Source organism: Plasmodium knowlesi, assembly GCF_000006355.2.
Source record: "Plasmodium knowlesi strain H genome assembly, chromosome: 11".
Taxonomy (NCBI): Eukaryota; Apicomplexa; class Aconoidasida; order Haemosporida; family Plasmodiidae; genus Plasmodium; species Plasmodium knowlesi.
In genome coordinates, this window is record NC_011912.2 from 2,164,314 (window position 1) to 2,184,376 (window position 20,063).

Genomic DNA, 20,063 nt, shown 5'->3' on the forward strand with positions numbered 1-20,063 from the left:
TAGACTCGCATGCTCACTTTCATTAACGTGGGAGGTGTGTTAATTTGTCATTCCTTTTGTGCGGGGGTTCGGCCAGTTTGCAATTCATCTATACCCACCATTTCATTCAACATAATTTTTTTTATCTTAACATGCAGTTAATCAATGTTTTGTAACAATTTATCGCCCGCTCTGTCTATTGCTGTGTCTGTTTTTATGCGCATTTTTTTTTTTGTGTGTTTTTTTTTTTTTTTTTTGTACCATCCGTTTGAAAAGTTCTCCTTTTCACCACGCAGTGCTCATAGCTGTGTCATAGACCGATTTTTGCATGCCTGCGCGTGAATATATTTTCTACCAATTAACAAAAGAACATTTGCAAATTGTTTTGAAGCATTTGTGTCCGTGTATAGGTTCGATGCGAATGTTCCGTCCACCGAACCCGACACATGCCTGCGTTTGTTCTTCCTGTTTGTTCTACCTATTTGTTCTACAATTTTGTTTTTTTTGAGTCTGTTTTTTTGAGTTTGTTTTTTGAGTTTGTTCTTTGAGTTTGTTTTTTTTGAGTTTGTTTTTTTGAATTCTATTTTTTGAATTCCTTTTTTTGAGGTTTTTTTTTTTTTTTTTTAGTTTGTACCTTAGGGCTCCCACTCTATCGTGGGAAAGTTTCCGCGCCCTGCGGAAGCACCGAGGGCTACCTCCTAATTTGAACCGTTCCACGCGTGCTTCCGTTTGGGTAGATGCACTCTCGGTTGCAAGTGTTAACTCTTACATATGCCCACTTTCCTTTTAGCAACGTGCTTATATCCATTAGAAGAAAAGTTGATATACCATTTCCGTTTGCCTCCTCTGTGATTAATGAATAGTCACAAGTGGAGGGATTCTCCATTTGTCATGTAAATTTTTGTAGCATTCTTTTTCTTTTGAATTTTTTCTAAATATCTTCTAAATTTTTCTTCAATTTTAAATTTATATCTAAACCGGAGGAACCTCCGGGTTTAGTCTGTTTTTCGAAGTTAGCTTCGTTTGTCTATTTTACATAGTTTGGCTAGCTTAAAGTATGGTGTGACTCTCCTTCGTCTCTCTCATCGTGCATAGGACTCATGTCGCACATGTTGCGTCTGTTTCGTCCCGTCTACATATTTTTTTTTTTTTTTTTTTTTTTTTTTTGTCTTGTATTAATTTTTGCACCTTTCTAATTGCATCATTTTGAAGAACATTCCTTTTGTTCGAGTATTATGCGTGATTTTTGTCTTTCTGGTTATGCGAATCCAACAGTGAAGCTTACAGCAACCACACTTTTCTGAGCAGGAAGGCACCTCCTCGATCGGTTCTCCTGTAGATGTTGTGAGGGATATCTGGGATAGGTTGACAGAAACGGAAGTGTCTCCCTATTTTTTCGCTTCGAGGATAACGCGAAGATAGCGTAATTATTTTACTCAATGTTTTTCTCTTTTTTCGGGGGGCAAACTGCACATAGTAGTTTGTTCGTATGAGGGGGAATCCTTAGCAAAGTAGCGCCAATGTGAAAGTCACTTCATCGTGTTGACGGGACAACGAATGCACAATTACAGGCTAGATTGCTTCTCCTATCGAGTTGTTAGATAGAAGGGTGAAGATTTAACATAAGAGTGTTTTCATGTGGTGTGTACACTAACGTGGCGTATCGACGTAACAAACGTGCAGTGATACCCCCTGCGAATTCATACATAGATATTTTTTAACAAGGAAAACGGATCGATACAAGTGTTTCAAGACAACGTAGGGGTAAATGCAAAGTGTTGTCCTGGAATCAGACCCAGTGGGGACAATTGAGGGGGCCTTATCAGAGGATTCCTGTCAGGGGGGAATCCATGTGAATGGCGATGTTAGCGGCGACGTGTGTAGTCCTAGTGTTGGTGGTTGTGTTGATGCCCCTGCGTGTGAATCTCCCAACCAGGAGATAACGCATAACGACGAAGCATCCAGGTGTAAGGAAGTAAACATAAAGAGCGAGCCAGTCATCGTGATAGACAAAGTGGAACGATGTTTGGTAGTTGAGTGGTACGAAAATGACATCAGAAGGGAGCAAAGAATTTCCTATAAAAAATATGGAAATGATAAGGCGAAATTAAGAGCTAAGGAATTGATAGAAAAATTAAAAGCAGGTATAACGTTCGAGCAGTTATACCCGGACAAAGGACCACCCATCGTTCGGGTGTATCAGGATGTGGGTGTATATCGAGTGTCATTGATAAGGGATAGAATCGAGAGGGAATGGAGAGTTGAGTGGACAGATAATGATACTCCAATGAAAGCCAGATGGTCATGCAAGAAAGTAGGTAATGATGAGGCACAAAAAAGGGCAGAGACATTTGCGCAAAGTTTGATTGAGGGAGTTTTTAATCCTATTTTGTTGCACAAAGCTACGGGTACGAGATTCTCAAGGTCAGACAGAACTGTTGTAAAGATTAATGTATACATGAAAAAAAACGTGAAGAGGAAAAATAAGTGTAAAGTAATCAGGGGGGGGGATAACTCTTCCTTAATTTTAGGAAAGGGAATTAAAAATGAGTTAAGGAAAGGCAAAATGAAACGTTCAGGTGATACTGTTGATGGTTCACTTATGGAAGGATCAAACATGGTTCATAGGAATCAGGCCTACAGTGGAAGTACCTTGAGTAATATATTTATAAAAAGTGAGAGTAGCACGTTAGACGGAAGGACTGATAGTAATTATGTGAGGAGCATCGAAGGGGAGGATGCTCATGTTGCTTTGCCTGAGCAGAGTTACCTTTTGAGTGAGTATCATGTCGAGGAAAACCCTAAACAAGGGGGAGGAATCAATGAGAAGAAAAGGAATTACAAGTCTAGGGGGAATGGCTCGAAAGGGGAGAGAATAAAAAAGACACCAAAGGATGGTTCAAAACTGAAGAGAAAAATGGCACGGCGGGTAAAAGACACGATGAGAGGTGTAATGGGTGACTCTGCGGAGGAGGGGGTGACAGATCAATACAGAGATTCTCAGATGGATGGCACAAACAATTTAAACCTACTAAGTTGCTATGCAGAAATGGGAAATGTAGATGTAGCTGCTTTCTCATCTAACAGTAATCAAGTAAAAAATGAACCAGGTATATGTGATCCGTTATGCATACCATACAGTGACAATGGGGGAGTTATGTTGAACTGTAGAAATGGGTCCGTGGAACCTGGAGCCATGATGAACAACTATGTTGTCCCTTGTGAGCAGTACGAAGGTTACCGTATGGGGAGTTTTATGGCCAAAGGCGGTGACTACTCCTCTAGGTATGTATATGCAACGAAGAGTAATTCCTACGCAGTGTATGTTAACGGAGGCATGGAACATGGGGCTTTGTGTTATGGTGGTGATGTGCACCGTGGTGATATGCCCCATAGCAACGTACACAGTTTTCATTACGGGGGGGAGGATCCCTTTGGGAGGAGTCACACCATTCGGAATGAACACGTTCCGGGGGGAAGCCCTCTACCCGTCGGTCACTGCACGAACGGCGCTGTGTTGAGGGCAGAGGGATATAATCCCTACATGATGAGTTACACTGGAGGAGGAATGGCATCCCACATGGGAATTATGCGGAGGGCAGTAGACATGGAGGCTGTGCATAGGGACGATCCAAATCATGGTGTACTTCGCGACACTGTGGGGGATTCCCACGGGTATAGTGTACTCCCTCATAAAATTAACCTAAAGAATAAGAAGCCCGTGAGAGATCGAATATGTCATTTGAAAAAAATAAAATGCGAAGAGGATGGAAATGACGTGGAGGGGAAAGACCCACACAATGGAGGTGAAAAGAACAAGGAGACCAAGTGCTTGTCCTTAGGAGGGAACGACATTAACACTGTTAACGGTGATGGAAACGGAGTAGATGATCCTCTCCCAGATTCCTACAATGCAGAAAGGAAAAAGAGAAAGCGAAGCACAAATAAGAACTTTAGGGGGGGGGACTTCCTACTCGATGAGGAGTTGAGTAAATATTTCTCTACACACAACAATATTCAGTTAAGGAAAAATCAGAAGGCGCTGAGGAATGATCCAGATGGAGTAGCTAGCCATGTTGGGGATGAATCCATGGGAGTGCGTAGGGGAAGACGTTATAGTAGCATCACCAGCGACATACATGGGGGTAGTGCGCACTTGAGAACCGTTAATCAAGAAGGATCTAAGGAACGACAAGGAAGCGCCTACGGATGTAGAGACGTGGTACCCATCGTGAGAAGGAGCAACAGTGTCGAGATGAACGAAAATGATAATGCACTAATGGAGTCTAGCATGGTTGAGGTTGAAATTGCAGGACAGAAGATCCTGACGGCGGAACCTTCGAGCAAACCTCGGAGACGAACGAAGCGTTCGAAAATTAGTGGAGCGAACCAAAGCGCTTTAAACATGGTAGACACGATTGGACAGAGGGAGAATTCTGTTCATTATGGTGATAGAAATGACATGAGAACATCTTATAGGAGGTACAGGGCACATGGGAAGAGAGATGACTCTGCTTGCGGTGGGTTCGGATCTTATCCAATGTCCAACCTTGGTGGTATGTTGATATGTAACTCTGGTTTTCCTTCCCAATGGAGCCGGAACAATGACGGTCGCAATGGTGACGTGCTGAATGGCAACGCAGGAGGGGATTCTTCTGCACGTGGTTTTCATCCAAGCACTTTGAACTTCAGAGCGGAGCCCCACGCTGAGAACCCAGGAATCGTCATAGCGAAGTATCATGAGAATGTAGGAGTGCATGGAGGAGTGAAAATAAGGGAGAACGTCGGAGCAGTGGTCAGAACGAACGATAGAGCAGACGGCGGTGGTGAACCTGTGCATTTCTCTCCTACCGACATGGCGGAAGGGAAGACTCACCTAATGAACCTAAGAAAGACGAGGAGGAGAATCACCCCAGTTAGTAGTGACCAACCCAGTGAGATACATCGTAAGAATGACAATTTAAATTTATCCCTCAGAGGAAGCAGTACAATCGAGTTTGTAGAGAACCCAAGAGGGTACAGAGTACCATATGAATATGAGTCCCGATTATTTTATGAGCATTTTGAGGTTCCTCTAAATTCAGAAAAGGAATTTGAGTTACAGCAGAGGTACTTTGCGCGCTTGTTCTCTTTGCACATTTTAGCTGTTGGATGGAACGCTAACAAGAATGCCCGCGTGGAGGACTACATGCAGGAGTTATCCGATCCTGCCTTTCAATTTCTCACCATGGGTGACATGAACAATTGTAGCGATGCTCCATGTGGTGATCCCTCTCCCCCTAGTGAGGAGAACAGACCTATTGGCAATATGGAAGGGAAGTTGGACAAGTTGAATGGAAGCGAATTACAGAACGGCCAATTCATTACGTCTAACAGGTTGACAATTGAACAGATGGGTACAGACCATTGCTACTTCAATTCGGTGGGTGATGGCACCTCGAGGGTTATTGAGGATGGGTCCGGGCTTAACGTTGCCCCGGACGACGCGCACCACTTGATTTCATCAGAGGAGAAAATAAATGGTGCCCTCTCCCCAGGTGAGGTGTGTGATGTGGAGGAGGGACTTAACACGTACAGAATGAACGACTGCTACGCGGCCAGTAACGTTAGACGTTTGGATGAACTAGAAGAAGGAAACCATATGGGAGCACCAAGTGGGGATCAGGAGGTGGGAGACATGAGCAAGTATGGGCATACGCATCTTATGGGTAACCTAAATGATGGACACCATTTTGGTGGTTTTGCCGTTTTTGGTGACATGCTGAACGGGAATGTGCCTGGCGGAATTAATGGCTACGCCTACCCGGATGGTATAAGCGGCCTGGGCGGTCCATACAGAACGTGTATGATGAGCAATATGAACGTCGCAGGGGGAGTGGATTACCGATTGGGTAATTACCAGGGTTCTAACGACGTGGGGTCTGTAAATGGGAAGGAAGGCGCAGGGTGCTTGAGTGGAGAAGGAAAAAACCAGAACGGATTATGTGTAAGCTCAGGAGAAGGAATGAATCTGGGCGTAGCCAATGAAGAAGGTCTGATCCTTCGGAATTTGAGTTATTCTAAGGGATTGAATCCAACGCATCTGCATGGAAAAGATATTGTGAGCCAAAATATGCACCGGGCTGTTAGTATGCCTTATGACCAGGAGGGGAAGTACTTACAGGTTAACGAACCTTTTGATAAGAATGTGGGAGGGAATTTCGAATATGTCCAGAATTACATGCAAAAGATAAACCCTTTAAGTATTAATATTAACAACGTGGATGAAGGTTCCTATGAACTACCGTTAGGTGGGGGAAGTACTTTGCCGTTCCAGGAGATGACCATGGTGAGTGGCACCCCATGGGAAGGGAGACAAGATAACGAAGCCACATTTGGTGCATTGAACACTGAAAAAGTTAACCATTACAAGGGTTTTATTGATCGGACGGGTCATGTCCCCATGGTGCCCTCCAAAGGGGAGGAAGAAAATTACTCTAATCTACAGAATAGCATAAGGAAAACTACCGAGCTGGACGCGTTAGCGGCATGTGGTAGGGAAGACAATTCTTACGGTGTAGGAATCGCCCAGTATGATCTTGCTCTGATTGAGGGAGAAGAAGCACAGTCCCAAAGAATGGGGTATATGAATTCGCCGTATGGAAGGGGGCATGATGGGATTAACGAAGAGAGGTTGGACTCAGGGGTAATGGAAAAGAATGTGAACGTTACGCGGGATAGTGACTACCTCTACTATAACGGATACGCCAATGAAGGCATGCACAAGTGTACGGAAGAAGACAATTACAATATCGTTGATAAATTGAATGATGATGTCAGCAGTAGTAATATACAGGGCAATGGTGATTTCTCCATTCACGAGAAGGTGAACTACCAATTTGGACACATGGTTAAGATGCTCCCAAGTTATGAGCATCTGGAACGGGAAGGTAGCTGTGTAGATAATGTTGTGGATAGGGAGGCACAGTCCCAGTTTGACAACGCACATTATCGTTTTGGCGTCTGCAGCGGGGATGCTAACCCGTCCATTGGAGATGTGGTTACAGGAAAGGAGCGCACGGATGAACTGAGCGAAAAGGACAACCGTTGCGACCATCATAGTGGCAACCAGAATACAACTCCAAGCAGTTACGACGACGTGGCATACGGCAGTGAAGTTAGGAAGAATAACCTGACCTCCACATCTATTTCCACTCCCATGACAAACATGAAGGATATGAACAACTACGAATACTTCGATAGCAGGAAAATGGTCGATAAGCTCAGATTCACTTCAAATTCAAGTACCATAAATACGGAATATTTACCAAGTAACCTTTTAAATTCTATAAGCATGAACAACCTGTGTCCTTCCAATAATATAAATGAACAAGTGCAGAAGTAGTAGCGGCAGGTCGGGGGTACCGTTAAGGGAAGAATTAGACGCGTAAGACAAAGGGAAAAAATAAAAGTATAGTAGAAGGTAACAAGTTAATGACTAGTTTAGAAGGACCATAAGATCGTACGTCATCTTCACGCAGTATATGATATAATTATATTGCATACTGTGATCTGGTAGCTCCACTAATATAGATATTTCCTTGATGAAAGACTAACTGCCACCACGCTCAACATATTTTTTTTTTTTTTTTTTTCTCTTTTGTGACAAGTAATAGCTAATTTCTTGAGTTATTTATTTGTGTAAAATGGCTGACTTGTTCAGGTTTTTTTTTTTTGGCAACTTTAGAATATCGTGATTGTGTCCACGTTGTGATGCACTTTTTAGAGCTCATTTTAATTATGCCCAAATAGGAGAATCTATCCCTGCGCATAGGATACACCCCTTTTGTTGCATACCTCAACATGCGAACGCATACCACACTAGCAATATGAAACAGCTGTCCAGCAATGAAATTCTTTCCTTGCCCCAGAGGAGGAGACGACGAGTTGGTAGGGACAGCGATAGTAGTGACGAAGTGGAATTAGGGAATAACGGCGAGCAGATTGGGCACGGCGGGCGCAGGAAGAACAAGTGACCTGCGGAGTGGAAGAAATTTTTTTTTATCTGTCTTTTCTTCTTTTTTTTTTTTGACAATTTACTGCATAATCAAGGACTCATTTCCTTCATCACTACGGTGTTTTAAACGCATCATGTAGGGGTGCGGAGGACATAAACACGGGGGAGTACATCTGTTCATGGTGCAGAGAATACCCATCCCATTCCTCCTCATATACTTTTAAGGTGAAGGGGATGGGGGGAAGGTTAATATTATTACGGTCTCCTGAACACCTCATGTCGTGGTAGAAATAGTTCTTGTGGTAGAATTGGTCGTTGTGTTAATTCCTGTAATTTTTGGACCCCGAAACAAATATTCAACCCCCCTTAGACCCTTTCCCCCCCAAAAGGTTCTTCATTTCTGGACCGAAAAAACTAAACCCTGGACCATGGAAATCATGAGAACGGATCTCTGAACCACAATTCATGAACTCTGAACATTGAACCCTAAACCCTTCCCCCACCCTAAACCTTCCTTCCTCCCCCCTAAACCCTCTTCCCTTTCCCTCCCTAAACCTTCTTTCATTTCTCCCTTAAATTTTCTTTTCTTCTCATTCAATCTTCTTCTTTCTTCTCCCTTTTAAGGAACCTTCTTTTTTTCCCTTAAACAACTGCTTCTTTCCCTCCCTTAAACAGAACATTCCTTTTCCTAAACAAAACATTCCTTCCTTAAACAAAACATTACTTCTCTTAAACAAAACATTCCTTCTCTTAAACAGAACATTCCATCCCTTAAACCTTCCTTTTTTTTCCCTCCCTTAAACCTTCCTTCTCCTTCCCCCTAAATCTTCTTTCATTCCCTTAAACTTGCCTTCTTACTTTTTCTATACTTTAAACATTCTTTCCTTCTTTTCTCCCTTAAAGTACCTTCTTTTTCTTCCTTCCTTCATTCATTCTTTTTCTCCTCTAAAACCTTCCTTCCTTCTCCTCCCGTAAACTTGCCTTTTTCCTTTGAACCTCCTTTAAGAAACCTTCTTTCCTTCCCCTGAAACCTTCTTCCCCTCCAATTTTTAAAACCTTCTCTTTTCCTTACCTTCTCCTCTATGAAATAAAAAAAAAAAAAAAAAAAAAGGAGGAACCTTTCTCCTTCCCTTCCCTCTCCTCCCTTAAGAACGTTAAAATAACAGGCTATATCTTATTGTTGTTAAAAAGTACGAAGGAACAGAAGCTTCATTCCGTCCCCTTTAAAACTTTCTTCCTTTTCCCTCTTTATAATAAAAAAGAAGAAAAAAAAATTCTCCCTTCATGTTGTTAACTACCAGGCCATATCTTATTGTTCTAATAACTGAGAAAAGAGAACCTACTTCTTCCCTTTAAAACTTCATTCCTTTTCCTCCCATAAACAAAACATTTCTTCCCTTCCCTCCCTAAAACAAAAATTTGCAACTACTTCTTCCCTCCCTAAAACAAAAATTTTCATCTTCTTCTTCCCTTCCCTCCCTTAAGGTGGCTAAACACTAAGTCATATATTGTTGTTCTGAAGAACCGAGGAAAAAGAACCTTCTTTTCTTCTTTTCCTCAAGGGGAAAAAAAATAAAAAAAAAAAAAAAAATTTTCAACTTTCTTCTTCCCTTCTCTCCCTTAAGGACGTTAAAATACCAGGACATATCTTATTGTTATTAAAAAGAACGAAGGAACAGAAGCTTCTTTCTGTCCCTTTTAAACTTTCTTTCTTTTCCCTCTTTATAATTAAAAAAAAAAAGAAAAAAAAATTCTCCCCTCCCTTCATGTTGTTAAGTACCAGGCCATATATTATTGTTGTTCTAAAGAACAGAGGGAAAAGAACATTCCTCCTTATATTCCCCGTTTAGGAAACCTCCCTTCTTTTTCCTTTTCTTCCCCCCTTGAAAACCTTCCTACTCCCCCCTCCCTAAAACAAAAACTTTCAACTTCCTTCTCTCCCTGAAATAAAAATTTTCAACTTCCTTCTTCCCTTCCCTCCATTAAAGAGTTAAGTAGCAGGCCATATCTTATTGTTGTTAAAAAGAACGAAGGAACAGAAGCTTCTTCCTTTTTTCCTCCTTTAAGGAACCTTCCTTCTTTTCCCTCTTTATAATTAAAAAAAAAGAAAAAAAAAATTTCAACTTTTTCTTCCCTCCCTAAAAAAAAAATCTTCAACATCCTTCCCTCTCCCCTTAAGGTGGTTATGTACCAGGCCATATTATTGTTCCAATAATATAGGAAAGAACCTTTCCTTCATCCTTCTTATTTTCTTTTCTTTTCAAACCTTCTTTCTTTCTTCTTTTCTTTCCTTTTATGAAGAAGTTGCCTGGAAAAAAAGAAGAAAAGAAAAAGAAAAGAAAAAAGAGAAGAAGAAAAGAAAAAAGAGAAGAAGAAAGAAAAAGAAAAGAAAGGAAAGAAGAAGAAAAAAAAAAGAAAAAGAAAGAAAGAAAAGAAAAAGAAAAGAAGAAAAGAAAAAGAAAAAAAAAGAAGAAAAGAAAAAGAAAAAAAGAGAAGAAGAAGAAAGAAGAAGAAGAAAACAAGGAAAAAAAAGAAGAAGAAAACCAGGAAGAAGGACGGTTAAACGGGGAAAGAAGGTTTAGAGTGAGAGTGAGAGTTTGGGCGAGCAGGGGAAGAGGAGGAAGTAACAGGAGGTAACTGAAAGGAAAAGAAAAAAAAAAAAAAAAAAAAAAAGGATAGTAGTTCCAAAAAAAAGAAAATATATGGAATGAAAAAAGAAGGTCTTGAAGACTGAATATATATATATATTTTTTTGTTTTAAGAATTGTGAGAGAAAAAAATTTTTTTTTTTTCTGTAGTTATGTTAAATTTTCTATAATATACAAATTGTAGAGGAGAAGAAGAACAGGAACAGAACAAATAGAGAATAAAGTAACAACGAACATAGAACAAATCATGGAAGAAGCAGGTGGTGGTGGTGGTGGTGGTGGTGGTGGTGGTGAATTGTTACATAAGTGGTTGGAGGAGAAGGTGAAGGCGGCACAGGGGACGTATACGGGTGTAGCGGATGCCGCAGCGGCGGCACAAAAAATTACAGTAAGTGAATACATATACACATATACATATGTTGACATGTATACATATACATATACATATATACATATACATATATATATACATATACATATACATATACATATGTATATATTTGTATGTATGTATATATATGTGTATATTTATGTATATATTCCATTCTTCCTTTCTTCGTTGTTGTAGGAGGAGTTGAAGAATGATATAGTGGCAACATGGGAAAAATTGAAGACTTCCTTGGCGCAAGCGGGGGCCGTTGAAATAGAGGGTCTCTGTAGTGACGTCGCTGGGAAAGAGGGGGGTGGCATAGAGGAGGAATATCTGAAGAATTTATGTAAAGGAATTGTCGAAATGAGATATTTCATAAGTGGGGGGAGTTCGCAGATAAGGTGGGGGCTCAAGTTTGAATCGGACATTAAACCGCATGAATGGTATCCACGTTGCATTGTTGGAACAGTTGCCCTATCTGAAATTTATGGCGATCATTGTAAATTGAAGGAAGTGATTAATCGAATATCGGACAGGGCGGACGGGAAGTTAGAGGAACATAGGGAGAAGGACGGTGCAAAATTGGATAAATGTAAAGGACTTACAGACACCGACATATTGTTCGGTAAAACCGTTCTTCAGGGTACAATCAAAGATTGGGTGGTCGAACAGAGGACATACGCGGAGAATAAAGAGAGGAACATAAGAAGTAAGGCACCCTGGAGAATAAGAAAACCGTGGGAAAAGTGGCCAAGTGTCTGTAATCATAAGAAGAGGGCGGAAGGGCAGGCAGGGGAGGCAAGGAAAAAAGAACTAAGAGAAGAGAATGCGCAGAGTATGACAACATTCATGAAACTAAACAACGACACCACCACCATTCAAAATAGTGGTGGTAGTAGTGTAATGCCTTTATCAGACGTTCTCATAGGTGAAAGTAAAGATTATTCATTGGACTTAGGCAAATTAACGAAAGTATTTGAGGATGTCATACAGAACAACAATACTGGTACTGCTGATTTAGCTGGGGCCATAATAGAGAAGATAACGAAGCAATCTGATGAAAAATTAGGTAAGTATTTTTTTTATTAAAGTGTTTCATTATGAAAATGTTAATATATTAATATAATACATTATTAATATATTAATGTATTAATGTATTAATGTATTAGTGTATTGATATATTAATAATGTATTAGTGTATTGATATATTAAAAATGTATTAATGTATTAATATATTAATGTATTAATGTATTAATATATTACATTATTAATATATTACATTATTAATATATTACATTATTAATGTATTAATATATTACATTATTAATGTATTAATGTAATAAAAAGAAGGAAAAGTAATGAAAAAAAAGAAAAGGAAAAGAAAAAGAAAAGGAAAGAAAAAGAAGGGGAAAGAAAAAAAAAGAAAAATGTATTAATATTAGAAGAAAACAGTAAGTAAAGAAATGGATTAAAAAAAAAAAAAAAAAGGAAATGAATGAATGTGTATGGGGTGTATATAAAATTTCGATTATGCAGGGTGTATGTGTAGGATTTCGCATTTTTAGGTTGCGGGATTTATAATATTTTACGGTGTATATGTGTAGGATTTCGTATTTAGGTTGCGGGATATAATATTTTTACGGTGTATATGTGTAGGATTTCGCATTTTTAGGTTGCGGGATTTATAATATTTTACGGTGTATATGTGTAGGATTTCGTATTTAGGTTGCGGGATTTATAATATTTTACGGTGAATATTTGTAGGATTTCGCATTTAGTTTGCTGGATTTAATATTTTACGGTGTATATGTGTAGGATTTCATATTTAGGTTGCGGGATTTATAATATTTTTACGGTGTATATGTGTAAGATTTCGTATTTAGGTTGCGGGATTTATAATATTTTACGGTGTGCATGTGTAAGATTTTTTATTTAGGTTGCGGGATTTATAATATTTTACGGTGTATATGTGTAAGATTTCGGATTTTTAGGTTGCGGGATTTATAATATTTTACGGTGTATATGTGTAAGATTTCGTATTTTTAGGTTGCGGGATTTATAATATTTTACGGTGTATATGTGTAAGATTTCGTATTCTTTAGGGTTTAAGGTTCCAGGTTATAAGAACGACAATATAGCCTGTTATTTAGATGATTTAGGGGGAAGTTTAATTTTTTTTTTTTTCAATAAAAAATAAAAAAGAGAAAAAAAAAAAAAAAGAATGTGTGTTCTTAAAAAAAAAAAGAAGAATGTTTTTTTTTTTTTTTTTTTTTCTATAAACAAAGGGTTGTCCTTTCACCCCCCAAAAAAAAAAAGAAAAATTTTTTGTAAACAAAATGAGAATAAAATTTGGAAGAAAGAATTTTCTTTTTTTTTTTTTTTAATAAAGTTCTAATTATATGAATGTTTTAGCGTTCTTCCACATTTTTTTTGCGCGGAAACCGTAATATAGTGTCCGCGCGCGGATGTCCCATACACTTTTTTACGAGAACAAGATATAACACCTATTGAGGAACTGTCGAAAAAGGGATAAAAAAAAAAAAATAAGAAGGTGGTGGGTGGGTGGGGGGAGAGGATGAAGAGGAGGTTTTGGGGGTGTTAGAATTCAGATTTCGGGTTTAGGAATAAGGTTTTAGGGGTGTAGAAAGAAGGATTCAGGGTTATAGGAGCAAGGTTTTAGGGGTGTAGAAGTAAGGTTTTAGGGGTATAGGAGTAATGTTTTAGGGGTATAGGAATAAGGTTTTAGGGGTATAGGAATAAGGTTTTAGGGGTATAGGAATAAGGTTCCAGGGTGTTTGAGTAAGGTTTTAGGGGTATTGGAGTAGGGTTTCAGGGTTACAGGAGGGAGGTGTCAGGGTGTTAGAACTTAGATTCCGGGTTTAGGACAAAAGTGTCAGGGTGTTAGAACTTAGATTCCGCGCTTAGGAGGAAGGGGTCAGGGTGTTAGAACTTAGATTCCGGGTTTAGGGGGAAGGTTTCATGGTATAGGAGTAAGGTTTTAGGGTATAGGAGTAAAGGTTTTAGGGTATAGGAATAAGGTTTTAGGGTATGGGAATAAGGTTTTGAGGGGTATTGGAGTAAGGTTCCGGGGTTAGCTTCAGTGGAGTAAGGGAGGGGGAATGGAAAAACTCCTCGCAGACAAGGACCGGATACTACAACAACCGGATACTACAACAACCGTATACTACAACAACCGGATACTACAACAACCGGATACTACACCCACCGGATACTACACCAACCGGATACTACACCAACCGGATACTACAACAACCGGATACTACACCAACCGGATACTACACCAACCAGATACTACACTAGCCGGATACTACAACAACCGGATACTACAACAGCCGGATAGCACACCAACCGGATACTACGCACCAACCGGATACTACACTAACCGGATACTACACTAACCGGATACTGTGCACCAACCATATACTACAACCTAACTGGATACTACACCAACCAGATACTACACTAGCCGGATACTACAACAACCGGATACTACAACAGCCGGATAGCACACCAACTGGATACTACGCACCAACCGGATACTACACTAACCGGATACTACACCAACCGGATACTATGCATCAACCATATACTACAACCTAACTGGATACTACACCAACCAGATACTACAACCTAACCGGATACTACAACAACCGGATACTACAACAACCGGATACTACAACAACCGGATACTACAACAACCGGATACTACAACAACCGGATACTACAACAACCGGATACTACAACAACCGGATACTACAACAACCGGATACTACAACAACCGGATACTACAACAACCGGATACTACAACAACCGGATACTACAACAACCGGATACTACAACAACCGGATACTACAACAACCGGATACTACAACAACCGGATACTACAACAACCGGATACTACAACAACCGGATACTACAACAACCGGATACTACAGAACCCATTACATATATAACCTTTTCTTTTTTTTTTCTTTTACAGTGTGATTTTTGGAATGAAGGCGTCAAAACAACATTGGAGAAGATGTTCGAGAGAATCGAGTCCGAAGGGAAGGCGAACAATAATGCTGCATGTAAAGATTTCGGTGATGGTAATGAACATAGTGTTGAAAGAAAAGCTTGTAATCATATCGCGGCTGGTTTAAAATACATTAAGGATATTAAGCCCAGTGCTACTGCCACTCAGAACTCAAATGATGATGACAAGTTTTTTAAACAATCTATGATGTGCGCAGCACTTAATTTTTACGCTGATCAAATAAAAAAAAAATCTCAAGATAAATGTCCGATTGATGAGATAAAAATAAGAGAAATGTTTAATGATTGGAATGGAATTAATAATACTTGGTCTTCGCCTTCGTGTTCGACCTCTGGTGGTAAAAATAATTGTTTTGTTTGTAACAGGATAGATAACGAAGACTTTAAGGATTGCAAACTAAGTGTTGACAGCTCTTTGGTTAATATAACACAACCAAGTGGAGGTTGCAAAGACAACACCGACAGAAACAAAGTCCAAGACGAAATGAACAAACTCCTCAACAACGAAGACAACGCAATCAACCCCAAAATGAAAGGAACATTATCCACTATCACTGACATTAAGACCTCTTCTTTCTGTACTCAACTTCAATGCGCAGCAAAGAAATGGTCACAGAGCAAAAAAGGAAAAAGCAGCGGAGTGACGTGGGTAAGTGGGAAACAACTACATATATATATATATATGTATATATGTATGTACATGTATATATGTATATGCATTTATGTATATATATGTATATGTATATATATATGTGTATGTATACACATATGTGTACACATATGTGTATACATACATATATTTTTTTTTTTTTTCTTATCTTTTTTTGTTCTATGTTTAGAATGTCCTGAAAGAAGACATCGACAAAGAATTGAAGGCACTTCTAGAAAATATGACAAAATCGGATAATCAGAAAGCAGTTGAACAATACTGCAAAGATAACGAAGCTAAATGGGATGCAATGGGCCATAAACAAAGCAAAACAAATAAAGCAGCTTGTTTGCTTTTTGCTGCAGGATTAAAGCACATTTATGGCCGCGGTAAGGGCCAGGTTAACGGCTCTGTTAAGGGCCCATCGTTTGAACAAACGATGGGTTGTTTATTTCTTAAAGAATATGCAAAACAATTAAAAGAAATGGCTGAAGTGAAGAAACAAGGACATAGTTGGGTACATCCTCTTTGTGACATAGATCAGGGCATAGATCACGCCTTTGATAAAAGTAATTCCATTATGGAAGCATCATCTCAATGCAAAAAGAATGGTAGTACTAATGATTGTTTTGTTTGCAAATGGGACAATGACGATTATAAAGATTGTTCCATTGGTACTGACAACGTAAAGACCAACGTGGAACCACTACTCCAATCGAACAAAGAACATATGCAACAAACATTAGAGAATACAGTTTGTCCCATCCTCCTTACGGATCTCCTTACCCCTTTTCTTCCTTTGGCTCCTGTCTCTATTGGTCTTTCTGCTATGGCTTATTACCTTTGGAAGGTAAGATTAATAAAAAAAAAAAAAAAAATTTTAACAGTTAAAAGAATAAAAAAAGGAATAAAAAATAAAATTTTTTTTAATAGTTAAAAGGAAAAAAAAATTTTTTAATGGTTAAAGAAAAAAAAAATTTTTTAATGGTTAAAAAAAAAAAATAAAATAAATAAATGTGTAAAAAAATTTTTTCATAATCTTCAGCAAAAATATCCTCCCATTTTTTTTTTTTTTTTTTTTTGTAGTATTTTGGTCCTTTTGGTAAAGGAGGACCACGTTTCAGAAGATCTCCTGCTGAAATTCCTGGTCCATCCGTACAAGAACAAGTCCTCGATCATGTGGAAGAAGCTGGTCCACATGAATATCAATTGGTGAAGGAACGAAAACCTCGTTCTGCTCCAACAAGAACAAAACGTTCTGGTCGCGCAAATCGTCGCACGATTATTGAAATTCATTTTGAAGTGTTGGATGAATGTCAAAAAGGGGACACACAATTGAACCAGAAGGATTTTCTGGAACTTTTGGTTCAAGAGTTCATGGGATCCGAATTTATGGAAGAAGAACAGGTTCCTAAGGAAGAAGTTCTTATGGAAAGTGTTCCAATGGAAGGGGTTCCTATGGAAAGTATTCCTTTGGAAAGTGTTCCAAGTTTAGGTTCCGGGTTTATGGTTTAAGGTTCAGTGTTTAGTGTTTATGTTTATGGTTTCATGGTTCAGGGTTCAGGTTTTTGGGTTTAGTGTTAATGGTTCCGGGTTTAAGGTTCACAGTTTAGGGTTTATTGTTTAAGATGAAGGATATTGGTTTCATACCCCTTTTTGTCCTTTTTTTTTTTCCTTTTTTTCCTTTTTATATTTTCTTGAAAAAAAAAAAAAAAAAAAAGGATGATTCTTTCTTCCACATTTATTTCTTATTTTGTTTGTAACTTTATTTTCATTTTTCTGTGAAAGGACACCTTTTGTTTATAGAAAAAAACATTCTTCTTCTTTATTTAAGAACATTATTATTTTTTTTTTAAGAACACATTTTTTTTTTTTTTTCTTTGTCCTCTTTATTTTATCTTAAAAAAAAAAAAAAAAAAAAGGATTTTTTCTTCCACCTTTATTTCTTATTTTGTTTGCAAAAAATTTTTCTTTTTTTTTGGGGGGGTGAAAGGACACCCTTTCTTTATAGAGAAAAAAAAAAAGAACATTCTTCTTTTTTTTTAAGAACACACTTTTTTTTTTTTTTTTTTTCCTCTTGCGAAAAATATTTTTTCTTTCTTTTTTCTTTTTCCCCTTGCGAAAAATATTTTTTCTTTCTTTTTTCTTTTTCCCCTTGCGAAAAATATATTTTTTCTTCTTCCCTTTTTTTTTTTTTTTTTTTGCGGAAAGCAGGAAGATAAGCGCGCGCTCATATTGTGATGTGCCCTGGCTACGCACACCCCCAAAAAAAAAAAAAAGAAAAAAAAAAAAGGACGGTGTATGATGAAATATATTACAGTTGCAAAAGGTCGCAAAATATAAAGGAAAAACACACACTTATCCCGCACAAGGAAAAATTGTGGGTACATACGTATTGGCACAAACAACTTTATCGAAGTACACATACACTTTACACCAAAAATGTAGACAAAATAACCGGAATATGCGGAAATGGCTTGATTCAGCGTCCCGGGTTAAAAACAAATTTGGTTCCGTGTTAAGGGTAAAGTATGTTCCGGTTTAAGGTTAATCTAGGTTCCGGGTTAAGCATAAGATAGGTTCCGGTTTAAGGTTAATGTAGGTTCTGGGTTAAGGGTAAAAGTGGGTTCCGGGTTAAGGGTAAAAGTGGGTTCCGGGTTAAGGGTAAAAGTGGGTTCCGGGTTAAGGATAAAAGTGGGTTCCGGGTTAAGGATAAAAGTAGGTTACGGGTTAAGAGTAAAAGTGGGTTTCCGGCTAAAGATAAAATGGGTTCCGGGTTAAGGGTAAAAGTGGGTTCCGGGTTAAGGATAAAAGTGGGTTCCGGGTTAAGGATAAAAGTGGGTTCCGGGTTAAGGATAAAAGTGGGTTCCGGGTTAAGGATATGGTAGGTTCCGGGTTAAAGACAAGGTGGGTTCCGGGTTAAGGGTAAAGTGTGTTCCGGGTTAAAGACAAGGTGGGTTCCGGGTTAAGGGTAAAGTGTGTTCCGGGTTAAGGGTAAAGTGTGTTCCGGGTTAAGGATAAAAGTGTGTTCCGGGTTAAGGGTAAAGTGTGTTCCGGGTTAAGGATAAAAGTGTGTTCCGGGTTAAGGATAAAAGTGTGTTCCGGGTTAAGGACAAAAGTGGGTTCTGAGTTAAGGATAAAAGTGGGTTCTGGGTTAAGGGTAAAAGTGGGTTCCGGGTTAATGATGAGGTAGGTTCCGGGTTAAGGATAAAAGTGGGTTCTGGGTTAAGGGTAAAAGTGGGTTCCGGGTTAATGATGAGGTAGGTTCCGGGTTAATGATGAGGTAGGTTCCGGGTTAAGGATAAAAGTGGGTTCCGGGTTAAGGACAAAAGTGGGTTCTGAGTTAAGGATAAAAGTGGGTTCCGGGTTAAGGATAAAAGTGGGTTCCGGGTTAAGGATGACGTATGTTACGGGTTATAAGTAATGTTGGTTCCGGGTTAAGGATAAAAGTTGGTTCCGGGTTAAGGATAAAAGTTGGTTCCGGGTTAAGGGTAAAAGTGGGTTCCGGGTTAAGGATAAATATGGGTTCCGGGTTAAGGGTAAAGGTGGGTTCCGGGTTAAGGGTAAAGGTGGGTTCCGGGTTAAGGATAAAAGTGCGTTCCGGGTTTAGGGTTCAGGGTTTAGGGTTCAGGGTTTTAAGGTTCATGGTTTATGGATTTAGGGTTCAGGTTTTAAGGGTTCAGGGTTTAGGGTTCAGGGTTTAGGGTTCAGGGTTTAGGGTTCAGGGTTCAGGGTTTAGGGTTCAGGGTTTAGGGTTCAGGGTTTAGGGTTCAGGGTTTAGGGTTCAGGGTTTAGGGTTCAGGGTTCAGGGTTCAGGGATTAGGGTTTAGGGTTTAGGGTATAGGGTTTAGGTTTAGGGTTCATGGTTTAGGGTTTAGGGTATAGGGTTTAGGTTTAGGGTTCATGGTTTAGGGTTTAGGGTTTAGGGTTTAGGGTTTAGGGTTCAGGGTTTAGGGTTTAGGGTTTAGGGTTTTTTAGGGTTTAGTGTTTAGGGTTTAGGGTTCAGGGTTTTAAGGTTCATGGTTTATGGATTTAGGGTTCAGGTTTTAAGGGTTCAGGGTTTAGGGTTCAGGAATGAGGTTTTATCTTTTACGGTTTGAGGCTTAGAGTTCAGGGTTACAGGGATTAGGATTAATGATCATATCTTTCTTTATGACATATTTCTATATAAATACACTAAGAAACAGCATCATTAAATACAACAAATATAAACCTGAAGCCCTAAACCCTGAACCCTAAACCCTAAACCCTAAACCCTGAACCCTAAACCCTGAAGCCCTGAACCCTAAACCCTAAACTCTAAACCCTAAACCGATGAACCCTAAACCCTAAACCGATGAACCCTAAACCCTAAACCGATCAACC

General features: G+C 39.1%; 2 protein-coding genes across 2 annotated transcripts; both read left to right on the forward strand.

Annotated features, from left to right (window-relative positions):
* Positions 1 to 1,747: 1,747 nt before the first annotated feature.
* On the forward strand, positions 1,748 to 7,363 carry PKNH_1146400 (AP2 domain transcription factor, putative; the record flags this gene model as incomplete). The annotated part of the gene is made up of 1 exon (XM_002261601.1): positions 1,748 to 7,363. One exon carries the CDS (start codon positions 1,748 to 1,750, stop codon positions 7,361 to 7,363), a length of 5,616 nt encoding a protein of 1,871 aa, XP_002261637.1.
* A 3,507-nt stretch (positions 7,364 to 10,870) lies between these two features.
* PKNH_1146500 (SICAvar, type I) lies at positions 10,871 to 17,213 on the forward strand (the record flags this gene model as incomplete). The annotated part of the gene is made up of 5 exons (XM_002261603.2): positions 10,871 to 11,011; positions 11,192 to 12,062; positions 15,013 to 15,698; positions 15,889 to 16,548; positions 16,785 to 17,213. 5 exons carry the CDS (start codon positions 10,871 to 10,873, stop codon positions 17,211 to 17,213), a joined length of 2,787 nt encoding a protein of 928 aa, XP_002261639.2.
* Between the last annotated feature and the right edge of the window lie 2,850 nt (positions 17,214 to 20,063).